Source organism: Ochlerotatus camptorhynchus, unplaced genomic scaffold (genome assembly GCF_037179485.1).
Source record: "Ochlerotatus camptorhynchus isolate MF236.1 unplaced genomic scaffold, CSIRO-AGI_Acam_v1.1 ptg000010l, whole genome shotgun sequence".
NCBI lineage: Eukaryota > Metazoa > Arthropoda > Insecta > Diptera > Culicidae > Ochlerotatus > Ochlerotatus camptorhynchus.
In genome coordinates, this window is record NW_027040502.1 from 2749454 (window position 1) to 2768435 (window position 18982).

Sequence of the window (18982 nt, forward strand, 5' to 3'; positions counted from 1 at the left end):
AAGAGATCAGAGAAAACAAGAAAAAAAAGACGAAAACAACTCAGAAATCTAGTGTTTAATTATTTTCCGCCCATTTTCCCCCGCTCGAATCCCTCAAATCCACGAGACACGATGTTGGAACGAATACTCAATCCGGCTTGCGATAAGGCTGATGACGACGAAGACTTCCATAACTAGGATTTTCGGATATTCTTACCAATAAGCGAAAGAGACCGCGAAGTAGACTTTAAGTTGTACAATATTTTAACGGCAAACGTTTCACTATATTATATTTCGAATGTATGATAACTCGAACCTATATTGGCTTATGCGATTGCTGTGAATAAAATTGTACATACATCCGATCCTCAATTTGTACTTTTTGCAATTTTCGCATGGAATGTTAGGCTCAGACTGAGCAGTTGTAAGGCTATCTTGATGACATTTTTTTGTCGGTAAACTCTACAGTATGAGCATAGCATAATTTACCCATACTGGTTGACGTTGTTGGTGATCCGAGTTACTTTCCGTACAAGTTGTCCTGGAAAAGAAAATATTTTGAAACGAGACTTGAATTTGCGACTATTTTCCAAAATCGTTGTCCGTGAACAAGATTTTGTGTGTTATGCCCTGTTCATACTACAGAGTTATAAGGGTGTTATAATAATTATCAACAAGAAAAATGATAGGCTTATAACTCTGTAGTCTGGACATAGAATTACCAATAACTATATTAAAAATATATAGAGAAACACGATTTTTACCGTACGGGCGGTAATTTATTACTGACTTAATTTTCTTATGCTACATGTCTAGTTTTATAGCTGCTGGTTGATATGTATTTGTTATTTACTTATGCTTAGCAACCAGTTCCTCATACTTATGTACAGTGTTAAAATCAACTGCTTGCTTAGATCTCAACACCCCGTAACGTGTGTAGATCACCTTTTCGTGGTACGTTACGGGATTTAAGATCTACCACCGATTCCTAGTCCTGACTACTTCAAACTAGGGGAACAGGATTTTTCAGTAATCCAAGGAACACATATTAGTCCTTGTTACTTTTTATGCCTTGTTGATAGTGACAAGACTCGGCTTTGTCTACCGAGGATGATCTTGAAATAAAGCAAAAAATGAGTTAGTTGTCTTCATCTATGTGATTCCTAATCTTCTCTTCGTTGTTCCCTAGTTTGAAGTGGTTAAGACTAGGGTTCTGATGCATGGTCATTATCGGTGTCATACCTTAATTTTGTTGCTAAGGAATCCAATTTTGACTGACAAAGGGGCGCGCCTTTGGAGGGTGTTTAAACACTCCGAAGGGTATAAATAGCGGGAGCTTTCAATTAGAGTCGGTTCCTTGCGATAAATGCAAGAGGGGCAACTGTAAACAAATCGAATACTTCATCATTTCTCAATAGTGATGGAGTAATACGACATGCACTAAACTAAGGACACGGGTTAAACTACAATAGATCAATTTACTGGTCGTAGTAGTGTTAGGTCCCGAACAGAGGAAAAAAAATAGATCTCAACACCCCCTCTCAGTTATTTAACTTCTAAACCTATATTATTCCTTACAGCGGCAAATATCGGTGCGGGTAGAGACTTTGTTAGGAAATCAGCCTGTTGCTTCTGGGTGGGAATGTAAATTAATTTTACCTTACCATTAGCAACTGTATCACGGACGAAGTGAAACTTTACATCCATGTGTTTGACTCGCTTGGTTTCCTCTCGTTGAGCCATCGCAATCGCTCCTTGGTTGTCATCATTTTTCATCGGTACCGGAAACAGCGGCGTTGTCACTTGAAGATCAGTCATCAATCCGGTCTCACTTACGCAAGAATTCATGGCAACATACTCGGCTTCTGTTGAAGACATTGCAACTGTAGTCTGCTTCTTCGAGGACCAGGCGACAATATTTCCATGCATCTTCAACAAAAACCCGGAAACACATTTGTCACTGGCAAAATCGGCGTCTACGTAGGCGGCTACTGGTGGTGCCTTTGGCTTCTTTCTGTAGACTAATCCTATCTCTTTTCTTGCCAAGTATCCAATGATAAAGCACAAGTCCGGTCGGGTGCCCATCATGAGGTGTACATGAGGCTTCCGATGAGTTCACGGTAGGAAAACTCACATCTTCTAGTTGCTCGCCACAACTACAGCTTCAGTTCAGCTGGCGTTTTAGCAGGATTGCAGTTCTCCATTCCAAAACGAGCAATCACCCTCTCTATCTGACCCATCTGGGATAGCTTCATCAATCCACGATCCAAATCCCTGTCTATTTTGATTCAAAGGAAATAGTGGATCTTCTTCATGTCCGTCATCTTGAATGTCTTCATCAGGTTGTGTTTTACATTCTTGATGGCCGCCTCCGTTTTAGCAGCAATGAGAAGACCGTCTACGTATACAACGATGTAGATAGTGCCATCTCCTTGGGCGAGGACATACAAACAGTAGTCATTCTATGACCGCGTGAAACCCAAGGTAGCTAGGTAATCGTTGAAATGACTGTTCCAGCACCTTGGTGACTACTTCAGACCATAAAGTGACCGCACACCTCGTCAGGGCGTAGCCTTAGCCCCTCTGGACATTGCATGTAAACCTTCTCGTCGAGCTTTCAATTTAGAAAAGCGGTCTTGACATCTAGCTGGTGAATCTCCATATCATTCGTCGTTGCGAGTGCCAATAGGATTCTGATGGTAGTCAACCGTGCCACCGGTGCGAAGGTTTCTTCGTAATCCACGTGTCTTTGTTGTGCGTAGTCTTAGCTACCAACCTTGCCTTGTAGCGCAATTGATGTCCGTCAGCATTCGTGTTTAGATTGAATACCCACTTGCACGGTACGGGATGTACCTCCTTGGGACATTTCACCACGATCCAGGTTTCATTCTTCTGCAGTGCCCACAGCTCATCTTGGATTGCTTGCCTCCACTTACGCTCGTTAGGATGACCGTTGACTTCGGTGTAGCATTCCGGAACCTGTTGGGAATTCACACCAGCAGAAAGAGCTCTGTATGGAATAAAATCAGAAAACCAACCTGGTCTTTTGCACTCCCGACCATTTGACCTCGGAACACTAGCACTGCGTTCTTTCCTTTCTAATTGTGGTGGGAGTGCCTATGCGCTTTCCTCGTCAGCTGTAGAATAGTCACCAGAATCACGAGCATCATCGTTGAAGGCCTCTTGTTGTTCCACACCATCATGGAATTCTTAAGTTTCAGCACATTTTTGAAACTGAGGTGTCCATACCGCTTGTGCCAAAGTTGAAGCTTCGAATACTCACTCGCTGCTAACGCCGATCCACGGAGTGCGCTTTCCATCCGCAAATAGAACAGATTGCCCTTCAACTTCGCAACGCCAATAGTTTCATTATCTTTCGAAAAGATTGCAAGATCTGACATGAATTCGATGTGCACGCCAGCCTTCAGCAGCCTTGCCAACGATAGCAGATTGTATTTCAGCGTTTTGACGAAAAACACGTGTCCGAATGACAACTTGTACCGGTTCTTTCCGACGCACAGCTTACCCTTCACGGTACCTTCCTTGGTGGCTACCAATACCTCACCATCCTTCGCACTATCGATGTGCAATGGCTCGTCTAACTTACGGATGTCGTGAAAATAATCCTCACTGCTTACCATGTGACAGCTAGCGCCCGAGTCCAGAATCCATTCGATTTCATCCTGCGCCTGTGCCTCAATTGTTCCGGAAACTAAGGCCACCTCCTTGTCCATTGGTATCTTCGCTACTTGAGCCCGATCGAATCTCCACAGTAGTGGCATTTTCCGGGGCATTCCACAGGTTTTCCACGTTGATTCCTGTTCCTGGCTGCCAACACCACTCCGTCCATACCGTTCATAGCACTCTAACCGGATTGTCTTCCAGAACGCTTTTGTTCCTCCGCTAGAAGGCGTGCTTTGACGGTTTCAAGCTTGAGTTGTTGATCGTCCAAATTTTCCATCGCCGTGGTAACCACGTCGTACTAGGCGGCAACGAAATAAACAGTCACCATGTCGAGCTCCGTGAGCGTGGCACCCGTATCCTTCAGCTGTCTTCAAGGGGCAAGACAGCTTTTGATCATGAGTAAAATCAGAGTTAATTTCGAGTACCTCTGAGTAACTCACGTTAATCAACATCAAATACACATAGCAATCTGATTTTTGTGTTGAGATTTGTCATCATAGGTGGGCTGAAGCCGATAGACATATTTTTCAACAGTAACTTCATGGATCGGGTGGATCTATTTTCAGATTTTTTTTTAGCTATTTTAATATAGACCTTTTTAATGGGAACCTCGATTCAACCTCTGTTGGTGAATAGGAGGACGTCAAAAAGAGTGTTGTGAGCAGAAATTTTTGCCTTGAGGCATAGGAAGCGGAACACTTTCTTACTTTTCCTGATTAATTGATTCATCTGAGATGCTCCAAAACTTAATCTACAGTTGAAAAATTTAATTCTGTAACGTTTTTGCAAAGATCCTGCTGGTGTACAGGAATATTTTTGTTGCGAAAAATTGAAAATTAGAAAAGTGCCTTAGTGGTTATGATCTTCCGGATGTCTTGTGTGTGGATAGTTAAGGTACAAATCAGTTCAGATCTGTGGAAAACCGTACAATAAGACAATTACCGATAGAAATTGGCAAGATGTTGAATGAAAAATGCTTTAATTTGCGTTGTGAAAAATAGTTATTCTGATGTAAACAAACGGTTTGGTTGACGTTTCCTCTCAAAGTCGCGTAGCGCACTCTACGTTGATACGTAGCGCACTCTAGGCGTATAGTGGCTATCGCTTGTTTCTGCTTCTCTCAGTATTTAGCAAGGAAGGATCTGCAGCTGACGAAAATGAGAGTGCCCGGAACTATTGTTCAAACTGAAAGGAAAAGTTTTGCACTGAGCTCTCCAGGGATTCTCCCGAATTCCTATTGGAATACACTGCGTTTTATCTCAAGACTAAATAGTGTCCATACGCCAACATCATTGACTCATACACGGCGAATGAGAACAGCTCAAATTTAAGTTTAGTTCACTCATAATCGCCAAAAGTGCAGGAACTCAGCGATGAGTAAAATTTGTCTCATGGTTTCCTGTGGAAAACCTAAAAAATCTGCCGAAAAATGAGGAAATTGACGAAAATTTTATTCAGTCTCGGAGTAGTACCAATAGACTGAGTGAGTCCAATCTTTACTTTTCTCAAATTCGGGAATTTTTCCCTGGAAAAACCTGGGAAAACATGAGGCAAATTAACTCATCGCTGAGTTCCTGCACTTTTGGCGATTATGAGTGAACTAAACTCAAATTTGAGTCGTTCTCATTCGCCGTGTACACGTTAATTCATCGCAAGGGCTACGATTGTCCTACCTGCCAACTAACGAATATCTCCTGGTACAAACTGAGCAAGGCCTCGGTGCAATAAACTTATGAGCTATCTTCATCAACACAAAGGCAAGCCTGATTAAGACCACTCTTTATTTCAGATGGAAGTAATGGCGTAGCAAACTACTCAGAAAAACTACGACCATGTGCTAAAACAACAGCAGTTCAAAAGGCTATTATCGATAATATGTTTGTCACTTTCGATCGATCCATTTGAAATGATTCTCTGGTTCGAGGAGCGCTACAAGACACACCTTCTATGGCCTATGAGATATCGTAAATCGTAGCCTGAGTGGAATCGCGACCACCTATGCAGCTCAATCTAACAGTATAGAACAGGAAATCAAGAAATAATGAATATGCGTTTGAATCTACCTTAGTTTCAATATTTTTGTTAATTGGAGTGTGTTATAAAGTTAGTTAAAAGTACATTTAGATTAAAACATTTTTTAATGTAGGTCTTTGTTTAATTAGTTCAACAATGCAAACCTATACCTAACATATACTTAACTATAGATATATTTCACTTCCTGCGAAAATTTTTAGTCCTACCGTAAACCCATTCTGGTCTAAATATCGTACGTATCCTGCCACTTCTAGCACACGGTTACACGTTACACTTCCTTCCAATCTCCTCTTGCCAAATTCTCTCCAACCCATTCTTGATGGCATCCCCGACCTCGTATTTTCAATGCTAGCGACGAGTTTCGGAACCGCTTCATCTTCTTCTTTTCCTTTATTTAACGTCGGTCTCTGTTCCGCAATCTAGTGGCAATCACCGACGGACATCGATTGCCATCCATTGACGGCAACCGAATGTACAGGAAGGCAGCTTCCACACCTGCGTAGGCTATCGCACCCATTCACAACACACATGGGCAGGGACCAACGGCTTTACTTCCCTTCCCAAGGAAGACGTGACCAGAGATTTTTATGCCTCGGAAAAATCCCACCGACCTCGGCTAGGATTGAACCCAGACCCATTGGGGTGTTAGAAATCAGTCACGCTTACCTGTCGGAACCGTATATAGCCGACTGATGATTTTTACGATATCTTGACGACTAATACGGATGTATGTCACATAGCACCGATCAATCTGTTATCAGATATGAGCCGTCCTGCAAGTGATCATCATTTGAAAAATGCATGATTTCATCTCAAATAAATTAAATGTCGGGTGGGTAGATGACGTCTGTATGGATTTTTCATTGAAGGTTGGTATTTGTTGAAAAAAGCTAGACTTCTTTGATCAACTTTGAGTAATTATGAGTTGCTCAAATTTACTCGCTGCGAAACTATTTGCTCTGAGTACAGCTGCCTTGCCCCTTGGCCGAATCGACGAAAATGAGCTGCCAGAGACGTTCCTTCCTCCATTCGTAGCATGGACATTGATCGCCGGATGTACGTCTGGGCAGCAAAACCTTTTTTCGCGAAAGTATTTACCAGCGATGTCCACATCGCTTTTGCTGTCTCCTTATCGCGGATGTATTCCAAATGACTGTCTGCAACGTATGACACCAGGAGTGCCTTAGTCTTCTCGGCCTTCTCGCGGAACGCCGTTAGTGCTGCAGCACCTTCCGGTGCATCCTTCGTAATCGTCTCCTTCACTCTTTGGGCGGAAAGCTGCATCTCCACACGAATCCGCCACGTGTCGTAGCCCTCACCGGCAAACTGCACGATTCCTGCTTTCTTTGCACTGGACATCCTGGATCTGGAACGGCTTCGAGAACTTCTACTTTACTCTTAGGTAGGGTGTGACTGGGCCCATAACCTATAGAGAAACACGATTTGTATCGTACGGGTGGTAATTTCAGGGGCCTGACTGGCGGCCATGTTTTTGATGCCATCATCTGCTCTTGTCTTTCTGCTTACAACACGGTTTTCCGTCCCTTTCCACCATGTATACGTCAGGCGGGCCGTATTTAAATAAGGCCCGTGATGTTGCCTACTGTCAAACTTATAGGATTGATATAGGGTTGCCAGCCCCTTGGGTAATTTATTACTTACCAAATTGCTTATGCTACATTTCTTTATAGCTGCTGGTATGTTATTTACTTATGCTTAGCAACCAGTTCCTTATAGTTATGTACAGTGTTGAAATCAACTGCTCGCTTAGATCTCAACAAAATATAAACTGAAATCTCAGATCACTCTTAGATCAACATATTTAGCAAGTTTGTTTGTATTGTTTGTATATCCAGGTAGCAATTTAATGAAGTGTGCTTTCAACGATTTCCATTCAGCCTTATTTTGAATACTTGTTGTATATAAACACCGGTGACATATTCAGCTCTTCAATTTAAAAAAAAAAAAACAGTATTGGTTTTGCCAAACTCTTGTAAACCCGAGTGTAAACCATATCTTAGACTTGAAGAATGCTTTAAAACTGATTTTGGTGATTGTCACCATCCAAACAAAAGCTCAGCTATAGTTTCTATATAACCCTTTTTATTGCACTTACTAACAGTCTATTTTCACTCTTTTGAGTTAATTTAAAAAAAAAATAATAATTGTGTCAGGATCGCATTGCATTTTCTTGATTTATTTTAGTTAACCTATGCAGTTGAATAATTGGATTTTAATTTCGGTAATGTTTTCATAAGACTAAAATATTCTTTCCCATATCCATATCCATATTGAAGCAGACTTCAATGCTTGAGCAGTGGAGTGCGAAAGCAGATGTTCCAACGCAAGAGGGCACAGTCTGCAGGAAGCTCTGGCTGTCCAACGAAGGCACCAGCAGCACTTTTCGCAGAGATGGTCGGGAATCGATTATCGGCGTTACTTTCTGCAGTCCGTCGCTGGTGGTAAACATAAGTGTGCGAAGGATATATGTACCCATAGTGACCATCAGGCGATCCGATATGTCATCCGATATGACGCGAACTTGCGATCGGAAGTGGAAGACGAAGGTTTTCGACAAGGATCTTTTCGTTGAAGCACTCCGTGTGGACAGTTGACTGAAACGTTAGTGAGACCATGTGACACGACCATTCCGAGGAAACTGGAGCCAAATCGAGGGGGGCGACACATCTAAATCTCAATTCTAGATGCTCAAAAAATCTCACACTAGCGAATCAATCTTCGAAAAATCATCTTTCATTTCTCGCATCTACTTGCATCGTGCTTCATCTTTTTGCAGCAAATCTTCAAAATCGACATAAATCTTCCTTGTATCTACTCAGCGTGCGTGCAGCTAGCCACAGCAAAACACAATCTTTTGTGCAGCGTAGATAGAGTCGTCCCCCTCGAGCCAAATAACAGACAACGTCCTGCTTACAGGTGGCCCTGGCATCCCCGGACATGTTCAGGATGGTACTGCAGAAATGCCTGGACGAGGGTCACTTCCCTGACAGGTGGAAGATACAGAAGCTAGTGTTGCTGACAAAACCAGAAAAACCGCCATGGGATCCATATGCCTCTATGCCTGCTGGATACACTCGGAAAACTCTTGGAGAGGATCATCCTAAACAGGCTGACGAAATGCACGGAGTGAGCACGGATTGTCGGAGAGGCAGTTCGGATTCAGGAAAGGGAGATCAACGGTGGAAGCAATTCGGACAGTTGTCGAGAGCCGATGATTGCGCCGTGATAACGATCGACGTCATGAATGCGGTCAACAGCGCCAGCTGGGACGCCATCGCTGAAGCGCTGCATAGAATGAGGGTCCTGACTACCTGTACAGGATCCTGAGGAGTTACTTCCAGAACCGAGTTATGGTGTACGAGACATACATGGGACAGGGGTCGATTAGGATTACAACAGCAGTTTCAATAGGCTCCCTCCTTGGTCCAACGCTCTGGAACCGGATGTACAACGGCGTGCTAAACTTGTTGTCGTTGCGAGACGCTGTAAGAGGTGGAAACGGTGCGGTCTCGACATGATTAGTAACTGGATGTAAGGAGCGAAGCTGCAGATAGCTCACCACAAAACGGCAGTGCTATTGGTCAGTAACTGTAAAGTGGTGCAGCGGGCAGCATCGAAGCGTGTGTTGAAATACCTGCGAGTGATGATCGATGACCGGCTAAACTTCAACAGCCACGTCAAATATGCCTGTGAGAAGGCTTCGAAGGCCATCAACGCGATGGCTAGAATCATGCCGAACAGCTCTGGTCCCAGCAGTAGCAAGAGGCGTCTTCTGGCCAGTGTGTCATCGTCGATACTGAGGTATGGAGTTGAATTGCAGCGCTAGAAACTGAGCAGTGCGTTCCAGCTCATGGCCATGCGAGTCGTGAGTGCGCACAGAACAATCTCGTCGGAAGCAGTATGCGTTATCGCCAGAATGATCCCTATCGGCATCACCCTGGCGGAGGACAGCGAGTACTACAGGCGGAGAGAAGCAGGAAGATTACGGAAAGTTGTGAGAGTGGAGTCGTTGGCTAAGTGGCAACAGGAGTGGAACACGGCTGAGAACGGTAGATGGACACATAGACTAAAACCGATTCTTTCGACCTGGGAGAACAGAAAACTCGGAAAAGTCAACTTCCACCTAACGCAGTTCCTGTCTGGCTACGGCTGCTTCAGGAAGTACCTGCATCGGTTCGGACACGCAGCGTCACCCCTCTATCTGGAGTGTGGCAACGTGGACGAAGCGCCGGAGCATGTGGTCTTTGACTGTCCAAGGTTCGAGGCAGTGCGAAGGGAAATGTCCGCCCTTAACGTGGAGAATGTCGTCGACGACAATGTCATGTATCGAGAGGAGGGCACTTGACAGAGCTGTCACGCAGATTATGTCGGAGCTGCAGCGTAAATGGAGAGATAAGTAGCGATCTAACGTCAGCTAGCGCTCGGAGTATGAGAAGTGCATGTGCAACGTTTTCGGAGCATAACGATAATTTTATCGATCCCATAGACATTTGAAGGGGTGAGCTTCAATTTGCGAGAAATCAACGGCTAAAGCCATTATTTACAAAAGCAATTACGCCTCTTTTAAATGTTGACTGTGAATTATAATAATAATAATAGGTTTCGGGGCAAATAAATGGTTGATGTCTTCAGCAAAGTTATTCAATTGGGCAAGATTTGTGGCAGTAGACGGATGCTTCATTAAAAAAAAAAAAATAGATTTCTAATAGGCCACCCCTCGGGCCACCCTCGACTTTGATTGATAACCCCAAAAACCCCACAATATGAGTCTACACGATATTTCTAAACAACTCAAATTTGAGTAGGATTTACTCATATCCGTCAAAAGTAGGGCTACCCAAAATTGAGTAAACAAGGTTGGAACTGACTAAATGACAAATGAGCAACGTTGTTCGGATTCAGGTCGATGTGGTCTATTCATCATCTTGTCAGTCCCATCGTTAATTACTCAATTTTAGGGAAATGAGGAGATCCTACTTTTGACGGATATGAGTAGATCCTACTCAAATTTGAGTTGTTTAGAAATAGAAAATTACTTGCATTCACTTAAATAGCTCTAATTTTGGTTCTAGTTGTCTAAACGTTGAAATAATTTAATATGGGATTGCCAATGATCAACAGGCCTGTTGTTGTCTGGTACATACTGCCCATAATCGCAAGTCAGTCCCATCTGAAAAAAAAACTGTAAATGAGAAAACGGCGTTCAAAGATTTTACAAGTTTTCTGATTTGACACTTATATTGGAGGAATGAATTTAAAAATAAACATACAATGTGATAGAATGCATCTATTTTTACCAAAAAATATTGGAAAAATATCGTGAAATTTTTATTTTATGGCCAAAATCTATATATTTATCGATTACATTAAACGTCAATGAGACAAATAACCGCAAGTCAGTTACAATTCCATGGCGATGCTGCATTAGTATTGAACAGTAGAAAGATACCATGGTCCCATAGAACGTTATTGAATATTTCTGGATTTGTTCCGCTGGTTCCAGAGCAATGGCCGAAACATATTCCGGTAAGTATGGGTCTTCATCAGACCAGAGCTTTTCATAAACGTGTCAAACCCACCATGCGATAAATCAATTTAAATGAGAATTCAAAAATAAGATCAATAAGAGCCATGATGAGTGACCAGCTGCATGTTCGCCACACCCGGACATGTTCCAGGTATCCCCGGGGAAGTGGTAAATCTTGTTTAAATCAAAATCCATCAAGCGATACATCTAAACCCAAGAGAATTCAAAGCCATATCCATTGGCGGTCAAACTGAGTATCGTAAGAACTATATTGGCCACATCCGGACATGTTCCAGATACCCTACGGCAAGTGGACAAAATCTGTCTTGAGACAAATTTTATGCTGCGATGTGTTGTCCAACATTTCTAACATATTTTTTTTAATGGGACTGGCTTGCGGTTACTTTTCGCTATGGGACAATTTGACTTGGTATTGTTTTTCATTTTTCTTGAACAAACCACCTTTTTTCAATAGCACATCTCAAAAAACATAGAAAGATGAACTGAATAATGATGCTAACACAAAATTGATGAAAATGCAGTTGGGACTGACTTACGATTACCGGCAGCATACTTAACTATCAAATCACCCTATTTTGTCATATTCCCCCCTATTCTGCGAGTCACGTGACTGTCTCTCACCGGTGAAGTGATAATAGTCACCTCGTGTGAGGTGACTCTCCATTTGATTTGCATGGAGAGTCACCTCACACGAGGTGACAATTATCACCTCACCGGTGAGAGAGAGTCACGTGACTCGCAGAATAAGGGGGATTTTCACATTTCTATCTTTCTTGAATTGCTGCCTAACTGACCTTAACAACAACAGACTTGTTGGTAATTATCAGAGCAATCACATTTTCTTTTTTTTCAGCATTTGGACAACTAGTGAAATTTAAAATACTTCCATAGTAATTCCCATACAACTTTCAAACCATTTGTGTTATCTCTAAACCTTCATTGGGATTATGAATCAAACTGGAGGGTGGCCTTAAAGAAATCTAACCTTTTTTAAAAAAGAAGCACCCTAATGTGGCAGTAGACAGTTTATTTCGAAATTGATTACCAGGTGGCGCCAGAGTGAAAACAATGGGTCGTATGATAAATAAAAGTTAAAAACTCAAGTTTACTACAATTCGTGTAGTAATTACTACATATCGAACCATTTTGGTACAAGTGAAGTTTTTGGTGAGGATTTTGATAGTCAACAGTTCTTAAAGTTGCATCCCTGAAGTTCCATAAGTTTCGTGAACCAGTCGGACGATCCTTGAACTTTTTGGAAGCTAGCCGGAAAAATTCTTAAATTTATCAGAAGGTTCGTGAACTAGTCAGAACAACCATAAACTAGTCGGAAGATCTTTGAACTAGTCTGTGCAATCAGACAACGGTGAACGAACCATACATAACCGCCTCCCTCCTGCAGAAAGGAAGCACTCCATAGGGATCCAGCAGTCCTCCACAGTCACAGCGCAGTTTGATAACTACCAATTGGTTTTGGAAATGGAGACCATCGAAATCACGTCCTCCACGTGGACACGACTCGTCGGATCGGTTGGCTGGTTAATCTCATCTCGCCGTCGTCGATCGTCAGAACATGCAAGAGAATCCTCGGAAGGAAGGCAGAGTGCACCACAGTCCGACCAACTTTTCAAGTTCCGAAGTTCCGAAAAGCTTCTGGGAACATACATCCTAATTTAACGATATTGTATGCAACATTGAATGACGCAGTCTACTAAATGCCTATCCCGAAGAAGCACCACCACCATAAGCAAGGAAGTTCTTTCTAACCAATCAATGCACCGATACGGAATTTCACACAACTTTGTCTTTATGTGAATGCAAAACATAAAACATCTGTGAACGGTTGAGAAAAAATACTACTACACCTCTAACATGGTCCTTTCCACTTTCCACAAATCGGGTCTCAATTTAAACAAAATCGATCCATTATTTCAGGTATATGCAAGGTGGGAGCATTTAATTAAACAAAACAAAATACAAATCGCGAATGCAACTTCATTTGGTATACCTATTATTTCATCATCATCATCATCACGCTTTTGATACAAAACGAAAAGCAAGGAAAATCCCGGAAAGTGTTGTTTTAGCAGCGATTGATTCGTTAGACTTCTTCCACACAGTCGCAATATTTGTCTTACACCTTATACTGTTTCCTTACCAACGACGCCGCTTACTAGTGCTAGAAAAGAGTTGTTTGTGTTCTTAGAACCAGATTGCTATCATACCGTAGTTCGATTCGAGTCTCCCGCCAGTCGGTCCACAATCTGTAGGCAAAACGGTAGTTTTAAAAATAGCTTTCCTCAATCGCCGGATCCATTCATTCATTACCTTGCTGACTCCGGGCATGTTGAGGAAGTTACCCAGAACGGGCACCCTCCGCAGGAAGTTGATGGCCACCGGGAAGAATCCGCTGAACAGCAGTATGAAGCCGTAGGTTTCGATGAGCATTCCGATCAACGGATAGCCGAGCAGAACGATCAGGATTCCGCCGAAGAATGCAATCGAAGCCTTGACCTTGTGCTTCTGGAAAAAGAACCGGAACGTCCGCTCCAGCCCTATCACGCAGGCCAGTCCGCATATGAAAAGAATCTTGGCGGTGGAAAAATGGGAAATGTTAAAACACAATGCTTCTCTAGTGCTAAGGGCTGGCCAGGGCTTACGTTTCCTATTGCTAGTAAACCTTTGTCGAATAGTAGTAGGACTCCTAGAAACAGAAATGCCACACCGAATCCGGCTAAGCCGACACCAATTTCTGCAATAAACAAGGAATCGGGATTAGCAGGATTATTCCCTTCGTATAAAAAACAAACTCCCTACTCACTCTGTGTATCGCTAATCTCGAACATGGTGAATTAACTTATTCGTAACTATTTAACTAGGATAAATCTGGATACAAACTGTATAGCTGCTTCTGCTCGCTGAATCTACTGGATGTCCATCCACGTCATTCGTGTGTTATTGTTATCCGCCAACTCGCAGAAGAAGCGCTGCACAAAGCTTAATTCCCCCCACAATTAACGTCTGGTACGATTTACACTATTTCAAGCACTTCTTCGGTGGCACATTATTCTCCTGCACCGAAAATTGTCGTAAATGCACGAAATCCCACTGAATTTAAAGGCTTTAATTTCACTTTCTTTTGTGAATCGCTTTTTTTCTTGTACCAAAGAAACAGCAGCAAGCAGAATGACAGATGTACAAAGGAGAGGAGATGTGGAAGGAAAAACACAACATAAAAAGTATGTTGCGCGTGTTGTCAAAGTACAGGGGAGTACTGAATTTGTTGCCCTGCATGGCTGTTTTTTGAGTCCACATGCAGGGGCAGGACAACTGTGCTCAGAGTATGTTTTTTTTTAATTCAGGTATAACATTTGATAACAGCACAAAAGCATTAGTAAACAAAATGTCTTAGGCCATTTACACGCTAACCAAAGTACGCCCACGCAAACCAATACCACTTTCGGAAAGGTCATAGTTGGCCCTATCCGATGATGTTATTGGTTTGCGTGAGCGTACGTTGGTTCGCGCGTAAAGGGCCTTAGAATGTTTGTTTACAAATGCTTTTGTGCCGTTATCAAACGTTATGTCTGAATTATTCACTCAGTTTTTCAGAAGTGGAAATTTTCCCTCGCCTTTTCCCCAAAATCAAAATCGCGAAAAATCATGAAATTTTGCTAGCGAAAATGGTTGTGAAAAAATGTGTGTTTCCCTTTTTCGCAGTTTACAGTTCATGTGAAACGAAATCTATCAGTTTACACCTCCGGTGAAGTGAAAATCTGACAGATACGCTCTCTCGAAACGTCAACTTTTCGCTTAGCTGCTGCTCTTTTCGCGAGCGCTGCATGCACGAAAAAAAAATAAACGTGAGCGAAAAAGATGCGATCCACAACATTAGATTTCGCTGGATCACAGTTCAAAGCGAAGTGAAAAATTTGCCAACTGCGTTTTTCACGCAGGTGAAAATTTTTGTATTTTGTATCAGGTTTTCGTTTCGCTTCGATCTCTATACAGACCTTAATAAAAAAATCCCATTGTCGAACTTTTATGAAACTATTTTCTATACACGGTAACCGCAAAATACCCAATAATGACTACAAAGTACGCATTTTCGAGGGAAACTGGGACTACCCATTAAATGAGTAAAATTTTACCCATTTATGAGTAATTACAACTATAAAAATCAGTAGTAAGTATTCATTTTTGAGTAACAAATACTCATAAATGGGTAATATGTTTACTCATTTAATGGGTAGTCCCAGTCTCCCTCAAAAATGCTTACTTTGTAGTCATTATTGGGTATTTTGCGGTTACCGTGTAGGGGCAGATCACTTGAGGCGAGACTTGAGGTGCATTTATTTTAATAAAAAAATATGCTTATAGGTGTTCTAATGTGTCAAATTCATGATTCATCCTTGATGAATTTTTGTATGGGACAGCTACCAAGAGTTTACAATTTGTTTAAACCCATACTTTCCCCTATCTCTCCACCCCTACGATCTCCTCGCCCATATAGTGACAAAGCTGTATCACCATAGAGGTAACTCTAAGACCAGAAGGTCCCGAAGAAACGTGCTCAACTGTTAAAAACGCGTGAAAACTACGTCAAAATTGACCACTTTGTCAAGCAGTTTTGGCGTGACTTTCTAACAGCGATTTCACAAAACTGGACCAACTAATTTCTATTTTTTTATGAAACGCACAAATGTTGGCTACTTTTCTCGTGATTCTAGAAGAAAAAATCTCAAAATAATGTTTTATTTCAAAGTTAAAGTGGTAGTAAACGTCATTTTAACTGCTCGAATTAACCGTCTAGAACCTTCGTTGGCAGCAACGAATTTGTGCACAACCTCCTCCACCAAAAACGCGAGTAAAGTCCCTAAAACTTCCGTTGACAACATCAGGAGTCTCCACAAACCTTGCGGAACCTGCACCGAGACCGCGTAAAAATCAATCGATTTTTGCTGGAACCACTGGCAGCATCGGACGAGATAAACTCTGTCGAAGCCTACTGGAACATTCCTTTGCTGCATCGGAAATCTGCACTCCGAAATCTCCCAAAAACCTCTCCACTGTGAAAATTTGAAAACTCTGTTGAAACTCCCTCGAACCTCCATTGGTAACCACCGAAAGCTTGCGGTATCCTCCGTGATCACGCAAAAACTTCGTCGAAACTCCCCTCGAGAACTCAGATGCTGCCAATGGACGGAGTCTCGAGTTGTATGTAGTTCCAGGGAATATCAACGGCGGTTTCTTATGTTCTCGGCGGATAAAGTTCCCCGCGAGTTTCAGTAACTTTAAATGGATTTTCCTTGATTTCTCGGTGGAGGTGATTCTGCATGATTTCGGAGACGATTTTAAATGCTGCCAACGGAGGATCAAGGATATTTTTCCTTGTCCTGATAAAGGGATTTGACAGTGGGTCTACATTGATTCTTTTGAGATGTTGACAAATAAATAAATAACAGTTACATAAAGTGTGGCCCATGCAAACATTGCAAAATTTCGATGGCGTTTTCTTGCGTTTCTTGGCGGACGAGGTTCCATACGATTTTGAGGGCAATTTCTGATGCTGCCAGCGGAGGTTTCAGGTAATTTCGACGGAGTTTTTTCGCGTTATCTGCGGAGGAGGTTCTGCACAATTTTGGTGGAGGTTTCCGATTCAGCAATCGGAGGATTCAGAGATTTTTTGACGATTTTTTTTTCGCGTTAACGGTGGAAAAGTTTCCACAAGATTTCGATGCTGCCAACGGAAGTTCCAGGAAATCTCTATGGCATTTTCTCACGTCTTCCGTGAAGAAACTTTTGCAAAATTCTGGTGGGGATTTCTGAATCTCCCAACGAAGGCTCCACAAATTTTCGACTGTCTCGTGCTCGGTCTCGTGTTCTCAATGCTGCTGGTTTTGCGCAATTTCGATGTTGACAGTGGATCTATCCAAAATTTGCTACACTAGAAAGTTGTGTGTTAAACGTCTACGTATTTTCCTAATACCCCGTTCACATTACAGCGTATATCACGTGATATACGCTGTCTTGCAATGAGCACTCATACATCTAGTTTTCACTTGAAATCCTATGTATGAGTGCTCATTGCAAGACAGTCTATATTACGCTGTAATGTGAACGGGGTATAAAGATCAAATTAGCTCCCTGAAGGTCTATGAAGTTTCCTGATGTTCTACGAATTCCTTGAAGCTCTACAACGTTCTTTGAACTTACGAAGTTCCCTTAAATCAAATGGTCTTCCCATAACTTCTCTGAACTTCCCAAGTAACAATCAGCCCACTAATGCAAAAAGTGCAATACCCAACACACAAATCGTGCTGGTTAAAGACTGAATATGCTAGTTTTTAGTTGAAGAAGCATAATTTTGCCTGAATAAGCTCGTATTTTGCCATAAATATTTGCTGGATATAATGCTGATATAAAATTTTAAATCCGTTTTTCAGCCTTTTAATGCCTGTATAGAGATCCAAGCGAAGTGAAAATCTCATATAAAATACTCAATTTTTCACCAGCGTGAAAAATGTAATCGACCCTTCGCTTGGAACCGAGCTTGGAACCGAGCTTGGAACTGAAAACGATTCAGTGAAATTGAATTTTGTGGATCGCATCTTTTTCACTTAAGTTATCTTTTTTTCACGTAAAAACACACAGCACCTAAGTGAAAAGTTGACGTTTCGAGAAAAAGCGTATCTGTCAGATTTTTACTTCACCGGAGGTGTAAACTGATCGATTTTGTTTCACGTGAACCACAGAGAACAGACGTTTAACTTCGGATAGAAACTTGTGTAAAGATAAGTGGGAATATCGCCATTACGTGGTGCTAGCATCTCCTGATTTCCTCTATAAATTTTCCACATTCGATCAATTTGGCGATACATTTTCTGTTGAAAATTGCCACTTTGCGCTACCAGCACTTAGTGTCTAGTGTAAGTTGTGCAACGCCAACGCCATCAGGTTTTAAAAGATGGTTTTTAAGTAGAGAAGTCGCCGTTAGCAGCGCTTAAGTTGAATAGGAATCACACAGGGGGTAAGTCACTCTGCCACATTGTGCTAACACCCACAGAAACACTCTTCGACACACTTCAAACACCCTTCCACCGTATGAGAAGCAAATTTTTATACAATTCTGGCACCACTGCAATGTTTACAATGCTCGTTTCATGGATTAATCTGCACACAAACAATAGCAAATGAGTCGCAGGAGTATAGGCCGGCGCACAATAGATACGTTTTCAAGTTTTTTTTTTACAGTTAGCCCATGCATTATCTGTCAAAAAACCCGAAAACGTATCTATTGTGCGCCGGCCTTATCTGTCATTATCAGCGGTTGTTATGATTGAGGATATGGTTGCTAGTAAATATATTTTTTCGGTTGAAGTTTTGTCAGCTCGGTCAACACGATGAAACACATTCCGACACCCAAAAACACACTGGAAACACAAATAGCACAGGCACAAGGTGGCAGAGTGACTTATCCCCTGGAATCACACCAGTTTTTAGATAAATTTTGTTCGAGCCTCAACGTCTGTTCTCTGTGTGTGAACTAAACTGCAAAAAGAGGAAACGAGAGAGGAAATAGGGAAAAATTTCACAAAAACTTTTTCGCAACTTTTTTCGCTAGCGAAACTTTATGATTTCCACTTGCTTCAAATTTCAATTCGCTTTGAACTGTATACTAGACTTTATATTGCAAAAAGGGCCCTTATTGGGCTT

The 18982-nt window shown here is 42.0% G+C and overlaps 1 protein-coding gene across 1 annotated transcript; it reads right to left on the reverse strand.

Annotated features, from left to right (window-relative positions):
- Positions 1–13114: 13114 nt before the first annotated feature.
- Positions 13115–14441, reverse strand: LOC135699682 (vesicle transport protein GOT1B). The gene is made up of 4 exons (XM_065219978.1): positions 14088–14441; positions 13927–14018; positions 13595–13855; positions 13115–13530 (listed from the first exon to the last, which is right to left on the reverse strand). Exons 1-4 carry the CDS (start codon positions 14110–14112, stop codon positions 13486–13488), a joined length of 423 nt encoding a protein of 140 aa, XP_065076050.1. The 5' UTR covers positions 14113–14441; the 3' UTR covers positions 13115–13485.
- Positions 14442–18982: the final 4541 nt, after the last annotated feature.

What these genes read in the sequence shown, in the direction of transcription:
- LOC135699682 (XM_065219978.1), bottom strand. Translation starts at nt 14,112, where the DNA reads ATGTTCGAGATTAGCGATACACAGA. An exon ending in GTTTACTAGCAATAGGAAAC is followed by an intron (nt 13,856 to 13,926) that starts GTAAGCCCTGGC and finishes TCCACCGCCAAG; the next exon opens with ATTCTTTTCATATGCGGACT. An exon ending in ACATGCCCGGAGTCAGCAAG is followed by an intron (nt 13,531 to 13,594) that starts GTAATGAATGAA and finishes TTTTGCCTACAG; the next exon opens with ATTGTGGACCGACTGGCGGG.